This window comes from Pan paniscus, chromosome 3 (assembly GCF_029289425.2).
Source record: "Pan paniscus chromosome 3, NHGRI_mPanPan1-v2.0_pri, whole genome shotgun sequence".
Taxonomy (NCBI): domain Eukaryota; kingdom Metazoa; phylum Chordata; class Mammalia; order Primates; family Hominidae; genus Pan; species Pan paniscus.
Genome location: NC_073252.2, coordinates 59,544,511 through 59,568,354, shown reverse-complemented (window position 1 = coordinate 59,568,354; position 23,844 = coordinate 59,544,511). Strand labels below are relative to the sequence as shown.

The window sequence follows — 23,844 nt, the reverse complement described above, 5'->3', positions numbered from 1 at the left end:
CTTTCCATTAATTGTTTTATCCCAGAGACTGACACAATGTTGGTAAACAAAGAGTGAATCTATGTTAAATGAGGGCTGGAAAAATGAATTGATTGAATAAAAGAAACAATGAATTTGCCTGTGAAAGCCCATGAGAACCTAAAGTTGCTTTCCTTCCACATCCTTCAGCACTATGTCTCATTGCTCCTCTCACTATCAGCCACTTTAACATGCTAGTCTGTCTTGTGGATTATACTTATTCTCCAAATCCACCTAAAGCCCAATCTCTTCTCTAAAATCTTCCCTCAACTCAATCTTGCTCTGTTTCCCCATAGTATATGCCTTTACCATTTACTCATCAACATTCAATGACCACATGATGCTTTAAAATATTACAAACATGAAAGACTGAAGAAATATAAGATGCGGCCCCAGGAACTCTCCATCTAGTTCAAGAGAAACAAAAAGTCAGGAAATAATAAAAAAGCCATATAAAGTAATATCTGACCAAGTGCCAAAATCAGTGATAGAAACAAACCAAAAAAAGCTGCAGGTAGTTAAAATTAGATATCATCTCCAACCCTGTCTTCCACTGCTATCCTCACCCTATCTTGTTCCAGTGACAGAAAGCAATGTCACTACTTCAAATCTAGACCTTTGATCGGCCTGGGTGCTCTCCTTGCGTTCTTCATAAATTTTTTTTTTTATTCTTCAAATCCAAACTCAAGGATGATCTCCTCTTTTAAGCTTTTCCTGTCCTTTTGCCCCCAACAAAATTCACCACACTCTTTCTTACACCTGTGAATACTCCTATATTTGCACACACTTGTTGATCTTGTATTTCTCCTCCTACATAATGTTCCCCATTCCTAACAGAGTATCAGAGTAACAAACATTGATTATATAGATGAATTGAACAGTTAGAGAGAAGCTTTGAAAAAAAATGTATCATCTCAGTTAATTTTCCATTCATAGACACTCTATAGGTTTTTTTGTTTTTCTTTTTTAAAGGTCAAATCCCCAATCATGGTGCGACACAGGCTTATCATTGAAATGGTCTCAGAAATTGATGAACAGACCTCCACCTCCCTTTGGGGCATATCTCAAAAATTCCAGGTGAAGCCCACAGCTTCATGGTAAAATGTTAAGTAGCACTTAACTGTTCTTCTTGTAAAAGAAATCTCAGTTGATTCCCTGTGTTTTGCTTAGGTTATAGTATCATTTTCCCTGTTTAATATAAAGCAAGCCATTCACCATTTGGCCATAAATGTACATATCCTCTGATACATTACTTAAATGTACATATCCTCTGATACATTACTTAAATGTACATATCCTCTGATACATTACTTCTAAGAATAACACCTACGAAAATACTCCCATATGTGTGAAAAAAAAAGGTTTTATAAGAATGGTGCTTGTGATACCTTTGTAATTACAAAATAAACTGGAAATGGATTAAATGTTCATCAAAATGTGATATAATGATATGTACCCATTAAATAAATAAAATAAACCTGTATGTACTAACACATAAAGTTGTCCATTATTTGTTAAGTAAACATAAGTTCCAGAGCAATCTACATAGTAGACTTCATTTTTTAAACCTTGTACAGAGCCCTATATTTTGATGTTTGATTTATGTATTCATACTTACATGATAAAACACGTACATCTGAGAAATCATTTGGGAAGAAGAAGGAGGTGAAGAAGCATTTAAATTATTTTATTGTCTGCATCTTTTTTTAATTACATAAGGCATGTCTCCTTGAAACACCTTCTATTCAAATGCTAGACATTGGGTAACATAATGTCTGCAGCTAATAACCCACCTAATGAAGTGTTGGGAAATGAAAAAAAAACAAATGATTTAACAGACAGCTAAATCCTGATTGGTCTCTCAGTTTCCAATATCCTGGAACTGAGTTTAAATTTCTTCTACAAACACATACATCATTGAAGGGTAAAAATTTTCACCAGAGTAAACTTGAGAAACCAACTGGACCTTGAGTATTGTACATTTTGCCTCCTGGACCCAAAGGTAACATTAATTGACCATGTTTCAAGTAGAACTTTCTTTTTTAAAGTATCATTTTCTCTTAAAAGGAAAAAAAATACATGGAAGAGTAACACTTTTTTGTTGTTGTAGGTAGCAATTTGAAACATGAGGAGTACGATTCTACTGTTTTGTCTTCTAGGATCAACTCGGTCATTACCAGTAAGTATGTTATGTTTGTTTTATATGCCAACCAGTTTCAACAGCATCTCTAGCTGCAGACCTACCTCTCTCCTGCCCTCCATCAAAACTGCTCTGTTTTGTGACTCATTCCCTGAGAGTGTCCAGTGTTTATTTTCCAAGACAGAAAATGACAAGCTAATAAGCTGTTGGTACATATTTCAATGTACTTGCATTTTTTTAAATGCATCCACTCCATCGTGGTAAAAGGTCAATTATTTTGGCAGAGCAATAGGCTAGAAATTAGGAGAAAAATGAATGTGTTCAGTGGATGATTATTTTATTTTCCAAAAAGAAGTTTTTTCTCGGCAACTAGTTATTTGCTCATGAATAAAGAGGTAAACTATATTTTCTAATTTTTCTACTTGGAAATGCTAAATATCTAGATTGTATAAATTCTAAAAAGACCACCAAAACATATGATATCAAAGGCATATGATTAAAATGATCAAAATTTTTGACTTAGAACATTAAATCATAAATAGTATTCACATATAACAGGAAAAAATAAAAAAGCCCTATAACTCCAACATTTACTCTATTATTTTGTAGACATAGGGATGAATGGTTTGGATCTCTAGGTGGACTTCTCTTTGACTGTTCAAGGTGGTTCAAGACCATTAAGAAAAAAATTACAATATACTTGCTATGAAATAACAGAATAAAAGAAAGCATACTTAGTTGGGCCTCAAGCTTACTCAATACTTCTGCATCCATTCGTACAATCAACAAATATTTATTAAAAACTTTCTATATGCCAGACATTGTGCTAGAGGCTGAAGAAACAATAGTGAGAAGGGAAAAAAAGGCATAATCCTTCATGGTGTTCACAAGGATTGTAGACATTAATTTTTTTATTTTTTTTAACTTTTTTTTATTTTTACCAATGTCACTTGCCAATTTTTTTATTTTTTACTCAAATGATTTTTAAAGAAATGTTAAATTATAAATAATAACTGTGATTATTTATGTGAAGGAAATGAACAGGGTGGGATTATGCGGGGGGAGGATGAAGCAAGATACGGTAGCCAACCTCCTTCTTACTTTATCCCAAATACATACTACATACGTGTGTGTGTGTGTGTCTGTGTGTGTGTGTCCTCCTTGAAAGAAGTTGTCTGTAAAAGTTTAATTTTCTAAACAAGGTAAAGTATGAAGTTAATTTTTTTATAAAACAAATGGTTCTTTCACTTCGTCAAATACATTGACCGAAAGATTCTTCAAAATACAGTTTCTCTAGTATATTTAAATTACCACATAATTGGTGAAAACTCAAAACAAGCAAAACTTTCCAGGAGCGCAGCTCTCATGTGAGGTGGGCTGAGGTGGAGCAGGCCGGCTGTGCAGGCCACAGCAGATTGCTAATAGACAATGAGAGCAGCTAGAGAGCTAGTGGGGCAGGGCAGCAGGGAGGCGACACTGAAATGTCTATTCAGTATGGAAACAATACCAAATGAAACATCAGGACACATAGACAAGGTATTTTTTATTACTTGTAAATGAATTTATTGAGTTAGCATAAAGGTATAAAGAGTGAATCCATTTGCAAATGTGGACACATACAACAGCCTAGCAATTATTTTCAGTAGATCAAAAGTTTGAGGATAGGTATCAGATGGAAAACACAATGAGTAGAAGAAATAAATACAAGACAAATCAAATTTACAGAAAGTGAAGGCTCTAGAAGAAAACAAGATTTTATTCCTTCAACAAATATTTATTGAGTTCTTACTATATGCCAGACATGGATTTATCTTTTTGAGATGGATCATTGAATAAACCACAGTGAAGTCTATATTTTAGCAAGGAAATAAATGATAAATGGTGAGCAGTCTAAATCAGTAGGTCACATGACAGGTTAGGAGATAGTGAGCACTATGAAAAAAAGATCCCAGAGCAGGGTGAGATGGAGCAGGCTGGTGGTGCACAGTGGAGAAGGGGCAGGCTGCATGTTCAGGACAGCAGTCAGGTTTGGCCTCAATAAGGGGGAAATTCAAGTAAAGAAACAGGTGAGAGAGTAAAGCCAATGTTCAGGGAAAGAACATTCCAGACAGAGGGAACAGGTGGAGGTGAAATTCTGAAGCAGGAATGGACTTTACCTGTTGCAGAAACAGCAAAATGGCTGGATGGCCAGAGCAGAGTGAGGGAGGGGAAATGAGGTAGGAAAGATCAGAGAGCTACTGGGGGCCCAGAGCCCTGTAGACCACTGTGGGGTCTCTGGCTTTTACTCTGAGTGAAATTGACAGTCGTTGGCCAGGCACGGTGGCTAACGCCCGTAATCCCAACACTTTGGGGGCCAAGGCAGGCGGATCACTTGAGATCAGGAGTTCAAGACCAGCCTGACCAATATGGTGAAACCCCATCTCTACTAAAAATACAAAAAATTAGCTGGACGTGGTGGTGTGCACCGGTAATCCCAGCTACTCAGGAGGCTGAGGCAGGAAAATCATTTGAACCTGGGAGGTGGAGGTTGCAGTGAGCCAAGATCACTCCATTGCACTCCAATCTGGACAGCAGAACAAGACTCCACTTAAAAAAAAAAAAAAGAAGAAGAAAAGAAAGAAAAGAAAAAAAAATTGGTAGTCATTGCAGAGACTGAGAAAAGAAGCAACAAGATTAGACTATCATTTTCACAGGGTCACTCTGGCTACTATACCAACAATAGATTGTGGGAGATGAAAAGACTTACTTACAAAATTTATATATATTATATATATGTATTTTATATATATATATATATGTATATATAATCTTAAAGCTGAAAGGGACCTCCTAGAACAGATAATACCAACCTCTCTTTTTTTTTTTTTTTTTTTTGTGAGACAGAGTCTCACTCTGCAACCTCTGGCTCCCAGGTTCAAGTGATTCTCCTTCCTCAACCTCCCGAGTAGCTGGGACTATAAGCGTGCACCACCATGCTCAGCTAATTTTTATATTTTTAGTAAAGACAGAGTTTCATCATGTTAGCCAGGCTGGTCCTGAACTCCTGACCTCAAGTGGTCCGCGCGCCTTGGCCTCCCAAAGTGCTGGGATTACACGGTGGCATGAGCCACCGTGCCCAGCCCCAACCTCTCCTCATAACTAAGGGGGAAATTCCAGCGTGAAACCAAAACTGCTCCAGGGTAACCTTAGATGACTCAAGGGCTGGTGCAGAGCCAGAGGGCCACACCCCTGTGCCTTCCAGGATGCCTCCAGGAGCAAAAGCAGATTTGGTCAACCTGGCAAAAGAGAAGTTTTTTTTTCGGAGACTAAGAGCACTTACAGGGATCTAGCACTGGCTCTGCTGCTCACCATGTCACCTTGGGCAAGTTACTGTAAGCATCAGTTGCCTCATCTGTTAGAAAAAATAATACAACTAGACCAAATGTGTAGGAGGAATATTTTCATATCTAAAAATTCAGTGATTTTTAATACACTAATAAAATATCCAGGCCAGGAAGAAAAACTGAACTTCTGTTACAAGACCGATGTGGCAGGCATGGCAATAGTGGGAAGCTTCATGAAAAGGTAGTAAGAATGACGGCAGCTTACCTCAAGCCCTGAGAAAAAGCAAATGTGCACAGAGCTAAGGTACAGATTATATATTCATGTCCTGGCAAAAGAGAAAGAAAGGTACAGAAAAGAAATGGGAGCCAGGAACCACCACAAGACATCCCATGTGCTTGGGTTCATCCCAGCCCCCTTCCCTCCACACCATCCCACCCCTCCTGGGCTGGGATTTTTCCACTCTACATGTCCTACCATGCACATAATATTTCAGGGAATTAAACTCCTCTAAAATACACAAAGCCTAAAAGATAGACATGTTTGCATTGGGGGCAACCTGGATATAAATGGACACAAAATCTTAAACACATTCCTGCCTCATCAAATATGTATTTGTTTTCACAAAAGCAGCTCAAACCTGCTTTGGGACTCCCTCCCACAAAACTGGCTCCGGATCAGGGAACACTACCAAACCAACAGCAGTCAAATCAGGTAAGAGTCCTACAATACGGAACATGTACAAACCGGTAAAGAAAATACGGAACATGTACAAACCGGTAAAGAAAACACGTTAAGACTGGTAGGTTTAAAATCAAAATTTACATGAAGACTGTACAAGACTGAACAAGAGAGAGGCTTTTCGTTTGGGAGTGGGGAAAAGAACCGATATAATTTTCTGAAAAATTTGAATAGGAAAAGTAAAGTACTCTAATTCTTTTTCCTTTTATCTGAATAATAATTTGGTTTAGCAGTGAAACCTAGTCAACCTCGAAAAGGAATAGCTATGTCTGTTTACAAAGCTTGGTCATCTATGGACTTGAGGTACTGTGGCATTATCATATGCAGTATTTGCCAGCAATAGCAGGGAATCAGAGATGATCTATAAAAAATAACTGCAGATTTCCTCCTGGCTTTGTAAAGTTTCATTGTTGCTGATGTGTTGATGTGTTGCTGTTCAATCTGTTTCTTCAAAGCGTATTTAAATACTTTTGAAAACTGCATTATCTTTTGGCTACTGCCCTCCCTCCCACTTCAACTCTTCCTCTGCTGTGAAGGGCCATGGCTTACCTACTTCTACATTTTGTGAAGTAATATAATCAGATAACACTAGAGTCTAAAGTCTTCTCCTCAGTCAACAGAACACTCAAGTCAAGACCCATTCTCCCCGCTTAAGGAATCTGAATCTTATACAATTTGGGAACCTTCTTTAAGAAAAAGAATACAAAATTCGATATGTAAAATTAAGTACTGAAATAAATATTTATAATGTGATAAGAAATAAGAGTAAATCACAAATTTTCTTAAGCTGATAAGTACCGTAAGCTTGAGACATTGCTAGGGCACCTCCCAGGGCCACAAAGGGAGCAATGCTAGTGAGAGGCCCCGAGGCTTCATCTTTATTTACCTTCATGGCAAACCCACCTCTGACAGGAGTGTCAATTACATGAGGATATCCACCACTGACAGAGTAAGGGAAGCAGACAACCTCTTGTCTCATACATCACTTTCAATCCCCTGCAGGTCTTTCCTTCTTTAAGTCTGATACCATTAACACAGATGCTCACACTGGGGCCAGATCTGCATCTGGTAAGTGATTGTTTATATCATTTTAATACCCACTGTGAAATAAATATAATGCCTAATATTACAGTGGGGGGAGCATGCATATGGGTGCGTATATCCACAAATGAAAACACACATATACTTATTCACATAGATAAGTTGAAAGAGAGGAGAGAAGAGTCCAAGAGAGTTGGACATCATTAAACGTTTTTCTTAGCAAGAGAGTCTCTGAACAAATGGATCTAATTCTTTCCTTCTCCAGTTTCTCTAACCTCTTCTCCTCTTCTCTCCATTCCTCCACCATACCTTCCTTAATGCCCCTACAGCATCCACACATCCACATAAACACTATCACTGCTATTATCACCCACAATGACAGGAGCAAACTGGAAGAGACAAAGATCTTCAGTGTCTTCTTACAGAATATCTGTATAGATCTTCAGCCCTCTCATAGAATATCTGTATAATCTGTTTGAGAAGAACAATAAGTTTCTTTCCTGACTTAAAGTGGATTTTTTTAGTGGTCAAATTTAAATATAGCCCATGTTCCAGACAAAATATGTAGTCTGAACCTCATAATTTTCACGCATAACCTAGAGGAGTTAATTTCTTAATTGTAAAAAAGCTATCAGAAAATTTTCAGGAAGAATTGCTCTTGTAGCCAAAAGGAGAAAGCAAGGATAAAAATAAATCACTTAAGTAATTCTCAAACAGAATAGGTTAAATGCCAAAGAAAAACTTAACAGGGGAAAAGTTAGCAATAGCCCTTGTAGTCGTACAAGCAGACTAAATAAGTCTTTAAATTTCATCTTTGTGTCTAAGTATACATGCAATAGAACACTATGTATTTACATAGCAACTCCTTCCTTTAAATATATTTTACGTTTAGTAAAAACATTTTAGTTTCCTAAATATCCAAACTGAAAAAAAATACAATGAAAGTCTTCTTCCTTGCCCTACAGTTAAATCCTGCTGCAGGAATGACACCTGGTACCCAGACCCACCCATTGACCCTGGGAGGGTTGAATGTACAACAGCAACTGCACCCACATGTAAGTTGAACAGCTGGACCTTAGTTTTAACATTAGAGAGCATTTTCTCTCAGGTGAAAGCCTACAGCAGAAATTTTTTAAAGCTTCTTGAAAATTTTGCCCAGATTATTAACTGACGAATGTTCTGCTGAACATAGACCAGTATTTGACAATCTGGTTCTTAATGAAAATTCATAAACATACCCAGAGAACTGACCATGCTACCTCACAACCTCTCTAGAATATATGTTTAATGGACAGGAAACCTTGAAAAGTTGGGGAAGATTGAAAAGTGAAAAATACATGGGGGGAAATTGAGAGATCCCAGGATTTTTCTCTAGCATATTGTTTTCTCTTGAAGACTTTCTTGGTGACCAAGATCATCTCAAAGAAAAATTAAGAGGTGGATAAAATTTATCTTCAGCAAATCTAATTGTCCCATTTTTGCACCTTTTCATTCCCCCTTGAAAGTCCCCAAGGACTTTTCAGTATTTACCACCTCCCACTATCACTTGCTTTCAAAAAAAAGAAACCTGAAAATCCTCTTACACTAAGATATAAACGACATACTTTAGGCATCACCTGTTTTTGAAGTGTTTGCATTTTAACATTGAACAAATTCCAAATTTTTACCTTATGGAAACTTTTGTAAATAGTGTAATAGGCTCCAGAGGGGCTGGGTGCAGTGGCCCATGCTGTAATCCCAGCACTTTGGAAGGCCAAGGCAGGAGGATCACTTGAGCCCAGGCATTTGAGACCAGCCTGGGCAACATAGTGAGACTTATCTCTACAAAAAATAAAATAAAATAAATAGCCAGGCGTGGTGGGGCTCACCTATAGTCCCAGGTACTCGGGAGGCTGAGGTGGGAGGATCACTTGAGCAAGGGAGGTCAAGGCTGCAGTGAGCAGCGATTGTGTCACTGCACTCCATCCTGGGTGATGAAGGGGGATTCTGTCTCAAAAAAAAAAGAGAAGGAAAAGAAAGTCTCTGGAGGAAAATACAATAATCCTTTCACAGCAAGACTAAGTTGTTTGTAGATAACTTATTCTCCCCAACATGTGACCTCGGCCCCCATTATCCAACATAATGGTCTAATTTTTTGTAGAAGTATTTATTATTGTGTAAGTAATATATGTTAATTATAAAGAATTTAGGAAATGTAAATTTTCTAAAATTTACATATAAGCAAAAAATAAAATAAAATTCACTTGGAATCTCATTAGCCATAATCAAACACTGTCAACATTCTAGAGTATGTCCTTCCAGTCTTTTTTCTATACACATAAGTACATTTTTAAATAAAATGTTTTTGCTATAATGTTTTGTAACATGCTTTTTTCCACAAATATATTTTGAATAGTTTTCATGTTTTAAAATATTCACTCACAATGTTGTTTTTAATGACTGCTTAGTAGTCCATGGTATACTAAATTACTTATTATGAAAATTTGGGGGTTTTTCCAAAGTCTTTGCTTCTATAAACAACGCTACAGTGAGCATCCTTGTGACTAAGTCTATGATATTCCAATGACTATTTCCTTTGGACCAACTCTTAGGAACACAATTTCTGGAGCCAAAGACACACAAAGTATCTTGATAATAACATTTTTGATAATAAAAGTGACCCTCTGTAAAAGATTTAAGATGCAAATAAAAAGAGACTCTCCATAACAGGTGATCATACTATAATCTACATACTGATTGCCCAGCTTCAGTCTCCGTTGTTGCCCTCCTCTAACCTTGAAGGCAGACTTACTGCATCTTCATGTTCCCCAGAGAGTACCCTCCTAAGTCAAGGCATTAGTGGAGCCTGGAGGTGTTACAAAAGTTTCAGTACAGAGAGTTTCACGTTGTACACTCTCTGTGCAATATTATAAATCAGTCCCCATTTGCTGGGGGAATTCTTCAATGTCTCTAGAATGTGCTACCACCAAGGGTTCCCATACCTGACCTTCCCCTGGGCAGCTCTAGTCCCTCCAACCCTGCCTTTCCCTGTGCAGAGTGGCTTATTATCTCTGCCACAACCTGGACACCTACTGGTGGCTCACATTTATCAAAGAAAAATGAACCATGCTTGTGAACTCTAGAACCACACAATTTCTGGTTAAATGTCAGCTCTACACTTATTACTTATATGATGTTGGCCAAGTTACTTAACCACTCTGTGGCTCATTTTGCTCAAAATTTAAAATGGGCATTAAAGTAGAACCTTCCTCTACAGCTGTTGCAAAGATCAAATGAGTAAATATATGGAAAACACTTAAAACAATGCCTACCACATAGTAAACGTGCGATGTGTTATTACGATTTCAAATAATTTCTCTACCGACAACTAAGAAAAAAGTCCTCTTTATTGTTATATTGGTGAACAATTAGAGTACCTTTCATTACAGTTTTTACTTAGACATCTATGGTTTCCTCTTTTTATCTTTTTGTTCTTTCCACTCCAACTTTCCATTAAAAAAGAAATTTCCATTTCATTTTCTCTTAAATCAAAAATATACCAACCACTTTCCCATTGCCACGTGAAGGCTAGTTGGGTTTTTTGTTCTTGTTTTGTTGTCCTTTTTTGTCAGTAGACAAGCACCTGATTGTGAGTAAGGCTTTTTAATAAATGTATGTAATTTTTCCTTGTTGGCATTCCATAGTTCCATAATTCCTGCACCAACTGTCTTGGGAAACAATAGTTAACAGTCTATTTCATAAGACTTTCAAATCTTCTGGTTTGGTAATTATGAAATTAAGAGTCCCATTTTGATTACTTTCCTGACACTTTGAATTTTCTATAGAAATAAGAATAAATTTTTAAAACCTTAGCTTTCTTTGACAAACTTCTGGCCGGTTCTCAGAGTAGCAGAGTATGGGAGAATGCCAACACCTCATTCGAATCTTTTTCATCTTTTTGTGAACTAAATTTATAATATTTAGTTTGTTATCAGTGACCCTTGAATTATTTCTCGCCTAGTACTAAGAGCTATGCCAATGCCAGGGGTTACTGAGCAATATTCCCTATAATTGCTTTATTTTAACAGCAAGATGTCCAGACAACTATTGCAAGACTAAGTATATATACCTCAAGAAATCTTCACATTTGAAAATACCCATCGCATGTTTTAATGTGTCTTCTGAGATGCCATTTGAAAGAAATCTGTACATTTTAACATTATTGTTACTTGAAATAATTTTCAGTTTGGAGACTTCTTGAGAACAATTTTTTTTGTTGTTTATCCAATTTACTAACTTCTATCTTCTAAATGTGCTATCTTGAACTGGTTTCTAAATCTCTCTGGGACTGATATTCTTTTTACAAATTGGAAAAGTTCCAAACTCCCATCCAGATCTATGAATTTATATCTATGATTATAGATAATACATTAGTAATAAATATCTGTTTAACAGATACTATATCCTTTTAAGAAGATATCAATGGCCGGGCGAGGTGGCTCACGCCTGTAATCCAAGAGCTTTGGGAGGCTGAGGCAGGCAGATCACAATGTCAGGAGTTTGAGACCAGCCTGACCAACATGGTGAAACCCCGTCTCTACTAAAAATATAAAAAATTAACTGGGCATAGTAGCAGGCAACTGTAATCCCAGCTACTCAGGAGGCTGAGGCAGGAGAATCAGTTGAACCCAGGAGGCAGAGGTTGCAGTGAGCCAAGACCATGCCACTGCACTCCAGCCTGGGCAAGAGAGCAAGACTCCATCTCCAAAAAAAGATATCAGTATTTATACCATCTTCCAGAGCTTACTTTTGAAAGAGTTTTTCTCTCATTTTTTCAGGTGTTACCAATTTTTGTCACACAACTTGGAGCCCAGGTAAAAATTATGCTTAATATTGTCTTGATTTTAAATCACCTTGCTGTGAAAGGTGATTTTCTTTCCTCAATTCACTAGATAGTTGTGAGGTTTCCAATGTACTTTGTACTGTATGGACACTGATAATCACAAGAGCTTGCTTTCTGCATAAGTTTTCTTCAATGAACATCCACTTAATGATAGAAAAATATACACTTTTTGGATGGAGATTAACTCATTACTCAAAAAATGAATGTCAGCAGTCTCACATCATATGCTGACTTGAGTTTTGTAATATAGATCATAAGGCAGTTGAACATATTATTGGAAAGGCAAAATCTGTATAATCTTTGAAAGTATTTTAAGTTTTAAGTGATATTATACATATATTACTACAAATACATTAAAATGTGTCTAACAAATTGTGTTTGTCATTTTGCTTTTAGGGCACTATCCTAAGCTCAGAGGAATTGGTAAAAAAATTAAAAATACTATTTCAAATTATTTTCACTTCTATCACAATGTTTTCTGTCCTCATATAGTCTCTTTTGACCGTAAATCCTAAATATGGTATGTACTACAATGAACTGAACATTTTTATAGTTCCTTACATTAGATTATCCTTTCTTTGTTTGGGGATTTCATTATACTTCTCCAGCTACTTTTCTATTAATTTGACTTAGCTTTTGTTTCCGTTTATTGCTATCAGATTCAGTTCTATCCAGAAAGGCAGTGCACATTTTTTAACTTCATAAGGATTTCAGTCTAGGATTATAAACTATTGAAATGTATGCAAATGTAGAATAACATAAATATTGACTTTTTACAGGAAAGATTAAATTCCTTGACTTGGATATTTAATTTTTATGGAAAAATATATCTTTTTCCAGCATCAGATAGTGATAAATGAACTCTTTCCTACACACATAAATAATTGGAGGGCTGTACCTAAATATAGTTCATATCACCATTGCTAAACACTTCTATGCATTCCTCCATAGGTCCTTTTCTAGAGAAAAGGACTTGAATTAACATGATATCTAAACATGACAACAGTACAGAATTGAGGCAATATTTGGGAACACAGTTATTCAACAGCTTTTCTATTATGGAAAATGTAGATATTTTCTATATTGTCCATAAATAATCATCAAGGAATGGGGCTAGTGTCTGTTTTGCCAACATTGATGCATGAACATCCATATCCAGCTACTGAAGGTTCTTCTATATAACCAGCATTTTAACAGATCCTTTACATATGTTGCCTTCAACCTTCCCCAAAGCACAAAGCAGATATTTTTGACCCAGCTTTACAGATAAAGAAACTGAGGTTAAAAGTTTAAGTAATTTAGGCCTCAAAGGCAACAATGAGAAGAAAAGAGTGGATCCAGATCCAATGCCATTTTTTAACCTACTACACTAGTGGTTTTTCAAACATTTTTAACACAACTCACAATAGCAACTACATTTTTCATGCAGCTTAGCACACACACACACACACACATTCACAAAACAGCATTCACCTTTACTATATAGAATGCACTACTAGTCTACTGCCTGTTTTATTGTTTAATGATGACTGACACTCACCTTTTTTACTTCAAAACTGTGGATATCACAACCCTCAGTTTGAAAACGTCTGTACTCTACTCCTATCTGTCATCCAGCGTAAGTCTAATTCTGGTTTCAATATCTCTTAAATGTAACACAGTGTTTCCCAAACTTCATTCCTTGCCCAGCAAATCAGGATGGCATCAAAAGCTGGTTAAAAAGGCAGATTGCTAGGTCCTGCTCCAGACCTGCTCGATCAGAATCTCTCTAAAAATGAAAAACTCCAATAGACAGGAATTCTTTATGTATCTTCAAGGAACACACAATAGCTGAATTGCCAGGATAAATGTTTCTGACTAAGTATTCCAATGCCTTTGAAAAATACATCAAAAAAACTTGAAGGGATGAAAGCCATCAGGATTAATCTACTTGAATCAATTTTTCCATTAATTTTTATGCTCTTATTTTTTGAAAAAATGTTATGAGCAAAAGAAAGATTACATGTTAGGTTTAATAATATGTAATTTATTTCTGAGGGAAATGGAGCATAGCAAAGAGTCCCAGTATTGAATCAGACTAGGCTGGACCAAGGGTGTATTTCCCCTGAGGAATGCCAGGTCTTTGCTGTCTTCTCTGACTTTACTCTCTCCATCTTTCCATTCCTACCCAAACTTGCTCCCCTTAAAAGAGAAAAGAAAATGTGTTGCTTTTAACTTTGTTTTCTGTTTGCTTCCCTCATTCCAGCCACAAATCTTCACGAGCCTCATCATCCATTCCTTGTTCCCGGGAGGCATCCTGCCCACCAGTCAGGCAGGGGCTAATCCAGATGTCCAGGATGGAAGCCTTCCAGCAGGAGGAGCAGGTGTAAATCCTGCCACCCAGGGAACCCCAGCAGGCCGCCTCCCAACTCCCAGTGGCACAGATGACGACTTTGCAGTGACCACCCCTGCAGACATCCAAAGGAGCACACGTGCCATCGAGGAAGCCACCACAGAATCAGCAAACGGTAAATTCTCCTAGCTTGGAACATGCTTCTTGGCTATAAAAGTCATCTGCAGAATGGAAAAGAGGAGTTCTTTGTCTTGCCTTGACAAATGCAGATCTTAGTAAGATTAGGAAGCCCCTTTACTCACTCACAGTTAACTCCAGCAACATGAGGGAATATTTTTACTCAGCCACCAACCCCCAGGTATTAACACTGAAGGAAGAATTTGTGTGAGTGTTTTTGGTTGTTTTGAGACAGGGTCTTGCTCTGTTGCCCAGGCTGGAGTGCAGTGGCATGATCTCGGCTCACTGCAACCCCCGCCTCCTGGGTTCAAGCGATTCTCATGCCTCAGCCTCCCAGTAGCTAGGATTACAGGCGCACATCACCACAGCTGGCAAATTTTTGTATTTTTAATAGAGACAGAGTTCAACCATGTTGACCAGGCTGGTCTGAAACTCCTGACCTCAAGTGATGCACCCGCCTCGGCCTCCCAAAGTGCTGGGATTACAGGAGTGCGCCACCGCACCTGACCATACGAGCTAATTTTTGTATTATTTGTAAAAACGGGGTTTTGCCATGTTGCCCAGGCTGGTCTAGAACTCCTGGCCTCAAGCAATCTGCCTGCCTCGGCCTCCCAAAGAGCTGGGATTGCAGGCATGAGCCGCCATGACTGGCCTGAAAGATTTTTAATTGTTGGCATAACACATGTTCCATTTTGGGTCAGAACTGAAAATACTTGGAAGCAGAATGTGTTCCTTGCCCCAATACACACACACGCACATAGAAGCCTATAGGAGACACACTTCAGTTCATCATGACCCTGTCTCCACTCACTGATGGAGCCTCAGAACCTTCCTACTGTAATACTGCAAGCAGCCACTAGTGATTACCTACTGTAATAGCAGGCACTAGTGATAGCTAGCAGAGCAGATAAACCCATCTGCCGTTCTTAGATGGAACTTAAGAAATGTGACAAAAATAAGCTTTTCTTGCACCCACAAGCAAAGTTAATTGCTTAACATGTGAAAATGTCTAGAACCAAATATCCTTAGAGATAACTAAAGAATGATATGGATGCTCCTAATCCTGCAAAAGAAACTTGGATCTCAAGTAAAAGATATTTACGTTAAATATACTTTTTACCTACATTTAAAAGGTGTTTTATTTTCTTCCAGGAATTCAGTAAGCTGTTTCAAATTTTTTCAACTAAGCTGCCTCGAATTTGGTGATACATGTGAATCTTTATCATTGATTATATTATGGAATAGATTGAGACACATTGGATAGTCTTAGAAGAAATTAATTCTTAATTTACCTGAAAATATTCTTGAAATTTCAGAAAATATGTTCTATGTAGAGAATCCCAACTTTTAAAAACAATAATTCAATGGATAAATCTGTCTTTGAAATATAACATTATGCTGCCTGGATGATATGCATATTAAAACATATTTGGAAAACTGACTCTTTTTCTTCTTTGGAGATGGAAGAAAGTTGGCCCTTACAGAAACTACATTTCCTCAGGGCACTAACATGATACTCCAGGTCTAGAACTTTCTTTGGAAGTAGGAAGCACAGCAGTCAAGAAAGGGACACCCAGCAATGTGAAGACAAATTCTGGTCTCTTCACAGTTACCTCATCATTTGCTTTCTTATAAGAGTTACAAACTTAATTTTTAATAAGCAGAGTACTTTTGAACATCTAAAACATACAGTACAAAGAATTACAAATCATAATTCTGCCTATCCTCAAGTGTTTATATTCAGAACTCATGATAATGGCATTTAATGTTTAATTTTGGTATGCTTGAGTGTGAAAAATGGCATTGAAAAAAGTAATCATAATCACTAAAACAAACCAAGGTGACACTCTTGCTCCATTCACCTAAAAGGTAGAAATTAATCTGATTTAAACTTATAACAGACCATTGCAGTTCATCTATAGTGAGGGGGATTAATATAAACTGCAGTAGAGCCCCCCAAAAAGAAAGGTATGGATAGGGTTAATAACATTTCTCACTATATACAGCTCAACTCCATCAGTACGCAACAAATGGAAATATGCACCATGAAATATATTCCATGTTTAGTGTATCAGGTGGTTACAGATTTGCTAGTGGTTAATGATTTATTAGCCACCTTGTTTCAGATATGCAGAAGCTGAATAACTTACTTATAAACTGTCAATATTCATGACCAAATGAGAGTAAATTAGTATTCAAACTTCCAAAAATATTTTGCCACTTGTGATAATAATTAAAAGTGCTAATAAAGGACTTCCTGGATAACCATCTATCAAAAAAATATTCTTTCAGTTAGGAGGCTGAAGCAGGAAGATCTCTTGAGGCTAGGAGTTTAAAACTAGCTTGGACACAATAGGAAGACCATATGTCTAAAAAAAGTTTGAGAAGTTATCTGGTATGTACCTGTAGTCCCAGCTCCTTGAGAGCCTGAGGCAAAAGGATCATTTGAGCCCATGCGTTCAAGGCGGCAAAGAGCTATGATCGCACCACTGCACTCCAGTCTGGGCAACAGAGCAAGACTCTGTCTTTAAAATAACTAATTGATTAATTTTTTCATTTTTTTGAGCCTCATTTTTTTAATCTGTAAAATGGAGGCAAAAATCCCTGTCATGTTCAGGCACAGTGGCTCACCGCTGTAATCCTAACACTTTGGGATGCCAAGGCGGGTGGATCACTCGAGCCCAGGAGTTTGAGACCAGCCTGGGAAGCATGGTGAAACCCTATCTCTACAAAAATAAATAAATACAAAAATTAACTGGGCATGGTGGCATGCACCTAGAGTCCCAACTATTCAAGAGGCTGAGGTGGGTGGATCATTTGAGCCCAGGAGGTTAAGGCTTCAATGAGCCGAGATTATGCCACTGCACTCCATCATGGATGACAGAGTGACACCGTCTCTCAAAAAAAAAAAAAAAAATCCCTGTCATATATGTCCCACAAAGTTAATATGATCATCAAAGCAAATACACAAGGTGCTTTACAAATTCCACTATAGAAATCCATTTTGTTTACTTTCAATGTTCTTCAAACCAATCGAGGCTATCAATTATTCCAGCACCATATCTTCCTCCCTAAACTCCTGCATACATATTGCCATGACAGCATTAATACACAAGGTGTGAGATTACCATCTAGACCATCAAAGCCAGGGTGTCTTCCAGCTGGGATATTGCTACTCCTGGGGGAACCTGAAGACTTTCTAAGGGCTACAGGGTCTTAAGGGTTTAATTTCCATCCTCAACTCTCACCTATGTACTCTCTTGAGACATATCTGCCTGAGAACATGTTCCTTTTCCTCCTCCCCTTTCATACTCACTTTTTTCCCGCCTTCAAAAGACAGATCTATGAGGGAACTTCAAAAAGTTAATGGGAAAATGAAATTAAAAGTAGATTATTGGCTGGACGCAGTGGCTCACGCCTGTAATCCCAGCACTCTGGGAGGCCAAGGGCAGGAGTTCCAAACCAGCCTGGCCAATATGGTGAAAGCCCATCTCTACTAAAAACACACAAATTAGCCAGACATGTCACACCTGTAATCTCCAGCACTTTGGGAGGCCAAGGCCAGGAGTTCAAAACCAGCCTGGCCAACATGGCGAAACCCCATCTCTACTAAAAACACAAAAATTAGCCAGACATGGTGGTGCACTCCTGTAACCCCAGCTACTCCGGAGGCTGAGGCATGAGAATCACTTGAACCCGGGAGGCAGAGGTTGCAGTGAACTGAGATGGCACCACTGCACTCCAGAGCGAGATTCTGTTTCAAAAATAAATAAATAAATAAATAAATAAATAAATAGATTACAGAATAAAATTTATAGAGTAAAAAGAAATATATCATTAAAAATATAAGCTTCATTGCTCAACATAAGCTCCTTCAAGTTCAAGACACTGAATTACAACTAGCTAGGGGCAATAAGTACTGGTATTCTATACCGCTGTAGAATGACTGTAGTTAACAATAATATATAGTTTCAAATAGCTAGAAAAAAGTATTGAACATTCCCAACATAAAAAAATGATAAATATTTGAGATGATGGATATGCTAGTTACCCTGATCTGATCTTTATACATTATGTGTATCAAAACACTGCTATGTACCCCATGAATATGCACTATTACTGTCTGTCAACTTTTAAAAATAAAATTAAAATTAACTTTTTTTTAAAAAGGACACTTCTAGCAGGCACAGTGGCTCATGTCTGTAATCCCAGCACTTTGGGAGGCCAAGTTGGGTGGATCACTTGAGGTCAGGAGTTCGAGATCAGCCTGGCCAACGTGGTGAAACCCAGTCTCTACTAAACTACAAAAATTAGCTGGGCGTGGTGGCACAGTCCTGTAATCCCAGCTATTCAGGAGGCTGAGGCGAGAGAATCATTTGAACCCAGGAGGTAAAGGTTACAGTGAGCCAAGATTGTGCCACTGCCCTCCAGCCTGGGTGACAGACTCAGTCTCAAAAAAAAAAAAAAAAAAAAAAAAAAGACACTTTGGTAAGCAATGATACCAGTCATTTAGTCCATCCTTAAAGAACTGAGGGTCCTGGGAATTTAATCATGTCAATGAGGTCTTTTTCACATTATTAACTGAAGAAAAATAGGTGATCTTAAAGATGTTTTAAGATTAGGAAACAAAAATAAGTCAGAAGGAGCCAAATCAAGACTATGAGGTGGATGCCTAAGGATTTCCTATCAAAACTCACAAAATTGCCCATGTTTGATGAGAGGAATGAGCAGGAGCATTGCTGTAGTGGAGGAGGACTCTCCAGTGAGAAGCATTTTTCTGCTAAAGCTGTAGCTGACTTTCTCAACACATCCTCATAATAAGCAGATGTTCTCATTCTCTGGCCTTCCAGAAAGCCAACAAGCAAGATGCCTTGAGCATCCCAAAATAACTATTGCCGTGACCTTTGCTCTTGACTGGCCCACTTTTGCTTTGACTGGACCACTTCCACCTCTTGGTAGCCATTGCGTTGATTGTGCTTTGTCTTTGGGATCATGCTGGTAAAGCCATGTTCCATCTCCTGTTCCAATGCTTCAAAGAAACGCTTCAGGCAATGGTAACAAAAGCCAAAATTGACAAATGGGATCTAATTAAACTAAAGAGCTTCTGCACAGCAAAAGAAACTACCATCAGAATGAACAGGCAACCTACAGAATGGGAGAAAAATTCTGCAATCTACTCATCTGACAAAGGGCTAATATCCAGAATCTACAAAGAACTCAAACAAATTTACAAGAAAAAAACAACCCCATCAACAAGTGGGCGAAGGATATGAACAGACACTGCTCAAAAGAAGACATTTCTGCAGCCAAAAGACACATGAAAAAATGCTCACCATCACTGGCCATCAGAGAAATGCAAATCAAAACCACAATGAGATACCATCTCACACCAGTTAGAATGGCGATCATTAAAAAGTCAGGAAACAACAGGTGCTGGAGAGGATGTGGAGAAATAGGAACACTTTTACACTGTTGGTGGGACTGTAAACTGGTTCAACCATTGTGGAAGACAGTGTGGCGATTCCTCAGGGATCTAGAACTAGAAGTACCATTTGACCCAGCCATCCCATTACTGGGTATATACCCAAAGGATTATAAATCATGGTGCTAGAAAGACACATGCACACGTATGTTTATTGTGGCACTATTCACAATAGCAAAGACCTGGAACCAACCCAAATGTCCAACAATGATAGACCAGATTAAGAAAATGTGGCACATATACACCACGGAATACTATGCAGCCATAAAAAAGGATGAGTTCATGTCCTTTGTAGGGACATGGATGAAGCTGGAAACCATCATTCTCAGCAAACTATCGCAAAGACAAAAAACCAAACATCGCATGTTCTCACTCATAGGTGGGAACTGAACAATGAGAACACTTGGACACAGGAAGGGGGACATCACACACCGGGGCCTGTTGTAGGGTGGGGGAACGGGGGAGGGATAGCATTAGGAGATATACCTAATGTAAATGATGAGTTAATGGGTGTAGCACACCAACATGGCACATGTATACATATATAACAAACCTGCACATTGTGCACATGTACCCTAGAACTTAAAGTATAATTTAAAAAAAAAAGAAAAGAAAAGAAATGCATCAGGATCCTTCTGCCACTTGTTTATAATTTCCATCGAAAGCTCTGGTCTTGACTGCACTGATCTGGGCCCCACAGTTTTGGCACCCATCGACTGGAAAGTTGGCTCAACTTTAGTTTTTCAGTCAGAATTGTGTAAGCTGAACCAATTGAAATGTCTGTGGTGTTGGCTACTGTTTCTGCTATAATCATCAGTGCTCCTCAATTAGGGCACAAACATGATGAATTTTTTCCTCGCAAATTGATGTGGACAGTCTACCACATCTTCGCATCTTCAGCATCATCTTGTCCCTTCTTGAGTTATCCATTTATAAATTGCTGATTTTTGAGGTGTTGTCCCCATAAACTTTTGTAAAGCACTGATGACTTCCCAAGTCTCCCACCCAAACTTCGCCATCAATTTCATGTTTGTTCTCACTTCAATTTTAGCAAAATCCATGTTGCTCTGATAGGGGCTCTTTTCAAACTGATGTTTTATCTTCTTAGTGCATCAAATGAGACCTTGTTCAGACAAGTTAGTACAAGTTTATTTTGGTGCGAAAATATTTTTTAATCCATCCACAGTTTTTCATAATACACGTTTTCCATAAATTTTTGAAGCCCCCTCACATTTCTTATCTATCACTGATTTCGCTGTGGAAAATTTTTCTGTCTTAAAAACCTCTAGGACACAAAACAAATTGAGAATCTGAAATATTGATACTGTTGTTAAAAATGAAAATGACCTTTTACAAATCAGGTAGTTCAGGTAGTTTCAAATATCAATAGGATTAAATAGGGACCTAATGGAATCATCAGGTGACTAATCATTAAAAATAATTTTGGTGGTAGAAAGTAAAAATATTTAGTTATGAATCATTTTTAAATATCAAAATACATAAATTATATATTAATACAAATAACTTACTTTTGATGAAAAATTACTTTTTTACTTTGATGAGAAGGTGAGGTACTTAGTTTAATGAACAAAATTTAGTGAGAATAGTAACTTTATTCTTAAAATATCTTTCATGTCCGATTTAATCAAAAATATTAAGATTTTTGTGTCTGCTTCTCCATTCACTGTATCTGTCACAATATTACATATGTTGTGCTGAAAATTTATACTGTAACTTGAGAGAATAAGAATGAAACAGGAAAATAAAACCTTGATATTATAAAAGTAGTTTACCTTGATGACCATCAAAAGGATCTCAGAGACTTTCAAGGATCTTCAAATCAAACTTTGAAAAAAACTTTGAACAGTATTACACCCATTTATTTTTATCCTCTTTCTAGTTACATATACTGAAAACCACATGATTTCATGTGTGTATGTAACTCACACATACTCTCATTGCTTGTTATACTACTACAGGAATATACCCCCACAAACACGGTAATTCTCATAAAACCAGTTTCATTCAATTCTCAACAAAAAAATTATAGTAAATGTATAATTCTATGTGCTTTAATATCAAACATACTCCTGACAGAAGAGATCTTCCTGTTACATGAGGCAGCAATGAAAGATGAAAACTCTGCTTCCAATTTTACTGTCTGACAACTGGTAGAATTTCCCACAGACTACTTTCTGGCTTCCAACCTTACAGACTTTTTCTCTTCCATTCACCACATAACCACATTACTTCTGCTACCAAACATCACAAGACACATTGTGATACCAGCTCTGGCCTTTCACTTGGTGTCCCTATACCTGTACTTGGTGCATTGGAACTTTGGGGAATGGGTGAAATAGGAGTATTTCTGGAAGCTATTTCTAAAATAAAACAACCAGAAACAACTATTTACAAGCCACATAAATATACCCCACTAAACCCAAACTAAAAGTGTTCTCAATTTAACCTTTCATAGGTGGATCACAAAAACACCTGTAACTACATCAATGCCATTTGACACAACATGAAGTATGATAAAAGGAAAGTCAGAGTAGAAAGAGAAGTCATAACTTGTTGTGGTTAAAATATCTTACTTTTTCAAAAGCTACAAAACATAGGATCCTGTGAACCCATGCTAGTATCATCTTAGGATCTTGGAAGAGACCAGTATAAGTGAAGGGCCCTGAAGTTTCGACTTAAACTTCACTAGCTTCATAATAAATACATCTCTGCCTCCCCACTTTTACCCAATTTTAAACATTCTACTTGCCCTTCTTTCCTCTGCATTTTGGGTTTTTCAATAATCCTATTTATGTCTTTATTAGAAGATACCAAGTTTGTAATAATACCTGCCTTGTTCTGGGTGACAAATTCTGCTTATACCATAAAGTATGTACCTCATGTAGTATATACTGAGGGCATTTTACAAGGGAAGTACAATATATTTCTGGAAAATTAAATTCTAATTTACTCTCTTTTGGCCAGAAAAACTTTGACAAGGTAATAGATACCAAAGTCTAGAGAAGTGCTATCCAAAAGAAATATAATGTGAGCCACATATGTGTCTGTAAATTTTCTAGTTGCCACATGAAAAAGGTAAAAAGAAGCAGAAAAAATTATTATTTTTTTTTTTGAGACAGAGTCTCACTCTGTCACCCAAGCTGGAGTACAATGGCACAATCCTGGCTCACTGCAACCTCCACCTCCCAAGTTCAAGTGACTCTCTTGTGCCTCAGCCTCCCAAGTAGCTGGAATTACAGGCGTGTGCCACCATACCCAGCTAATTTTTGTATTTTTAGTAGAGACAGGGTTTCACCATGTTGGTCAGGCTGGTCTCAAACTCTTGGCTTCAGGTGATCCACCCACCTCAGCCTCCCAAAGTGCTGGGATTACAGGTGTGAGCCACTGCGCCTGGCCAAACATAGACAAAATTAATTTTAATAATATATGTTATTAATGTAATAAATCCAAAATATTCATTCTAACATGTATTCAATATTTTTAAATTATTAATGATCTATTTTACATTCTTTATTTTTGTTTCTAAATCTTTGAAATCCAGTATATATTCTCATTTACATTTCACTTTGAGCTCGCCACATTTCAAGAGCTCAATTAGCCACTACCGTGTTGAACAGCACAGGTCTAGGGAAGAAGAACCATGAGGCTAATAGTAACAACCCTACTTAACTAATGGGGAATCTAAATCT

At 37.5% G+C, this 23,844-nt stretch overlaps 1 protein-coding gene across 2 annotated transcripts; it reads left to right on the top strand.

The window, feature by feature from the left end:
• Positions 1-1,934: 1,934 nt before the first annotated feature.
• Positions 1,935-16,093, top strand: AMTN (amelotin). 2 transcript variants are annotated; one of them, XM_057302242.2, is made up of 9 exons: positions 1,935-2,020; positions 2,129-2,197; positions 6,113-6,193; positions 7,223-7,288; positions 8,227-8,316; positions 12,079-12,114; positions 12,540-12,566; positions 14,389-14,650; positions 15,805-16,093. In XM_057302242.2, the coding sequence occupies exons 2-9, from the start codon at positions 2,144-2,146 to the stop codon at positions 15,813-15,815; spliced, it is 627 nt and encodes a 208-aa protein (XP_057158225.2). In that variant the 5' UTR covers positions 1,935-2,020; positions 2,129-2,143; the 3' UTR covers positions 15,816-16,093. The 2 variants fall into 2 exon arrangements, with proteins under 2 accessions (XP_057158225.2, XP_003809041.5); XM_003808993.6 differs by having other exon boundaries at positions 6,110-6,193.
• Positions 16,094-23,844: the final 7,751 nt, after the last annotated feature.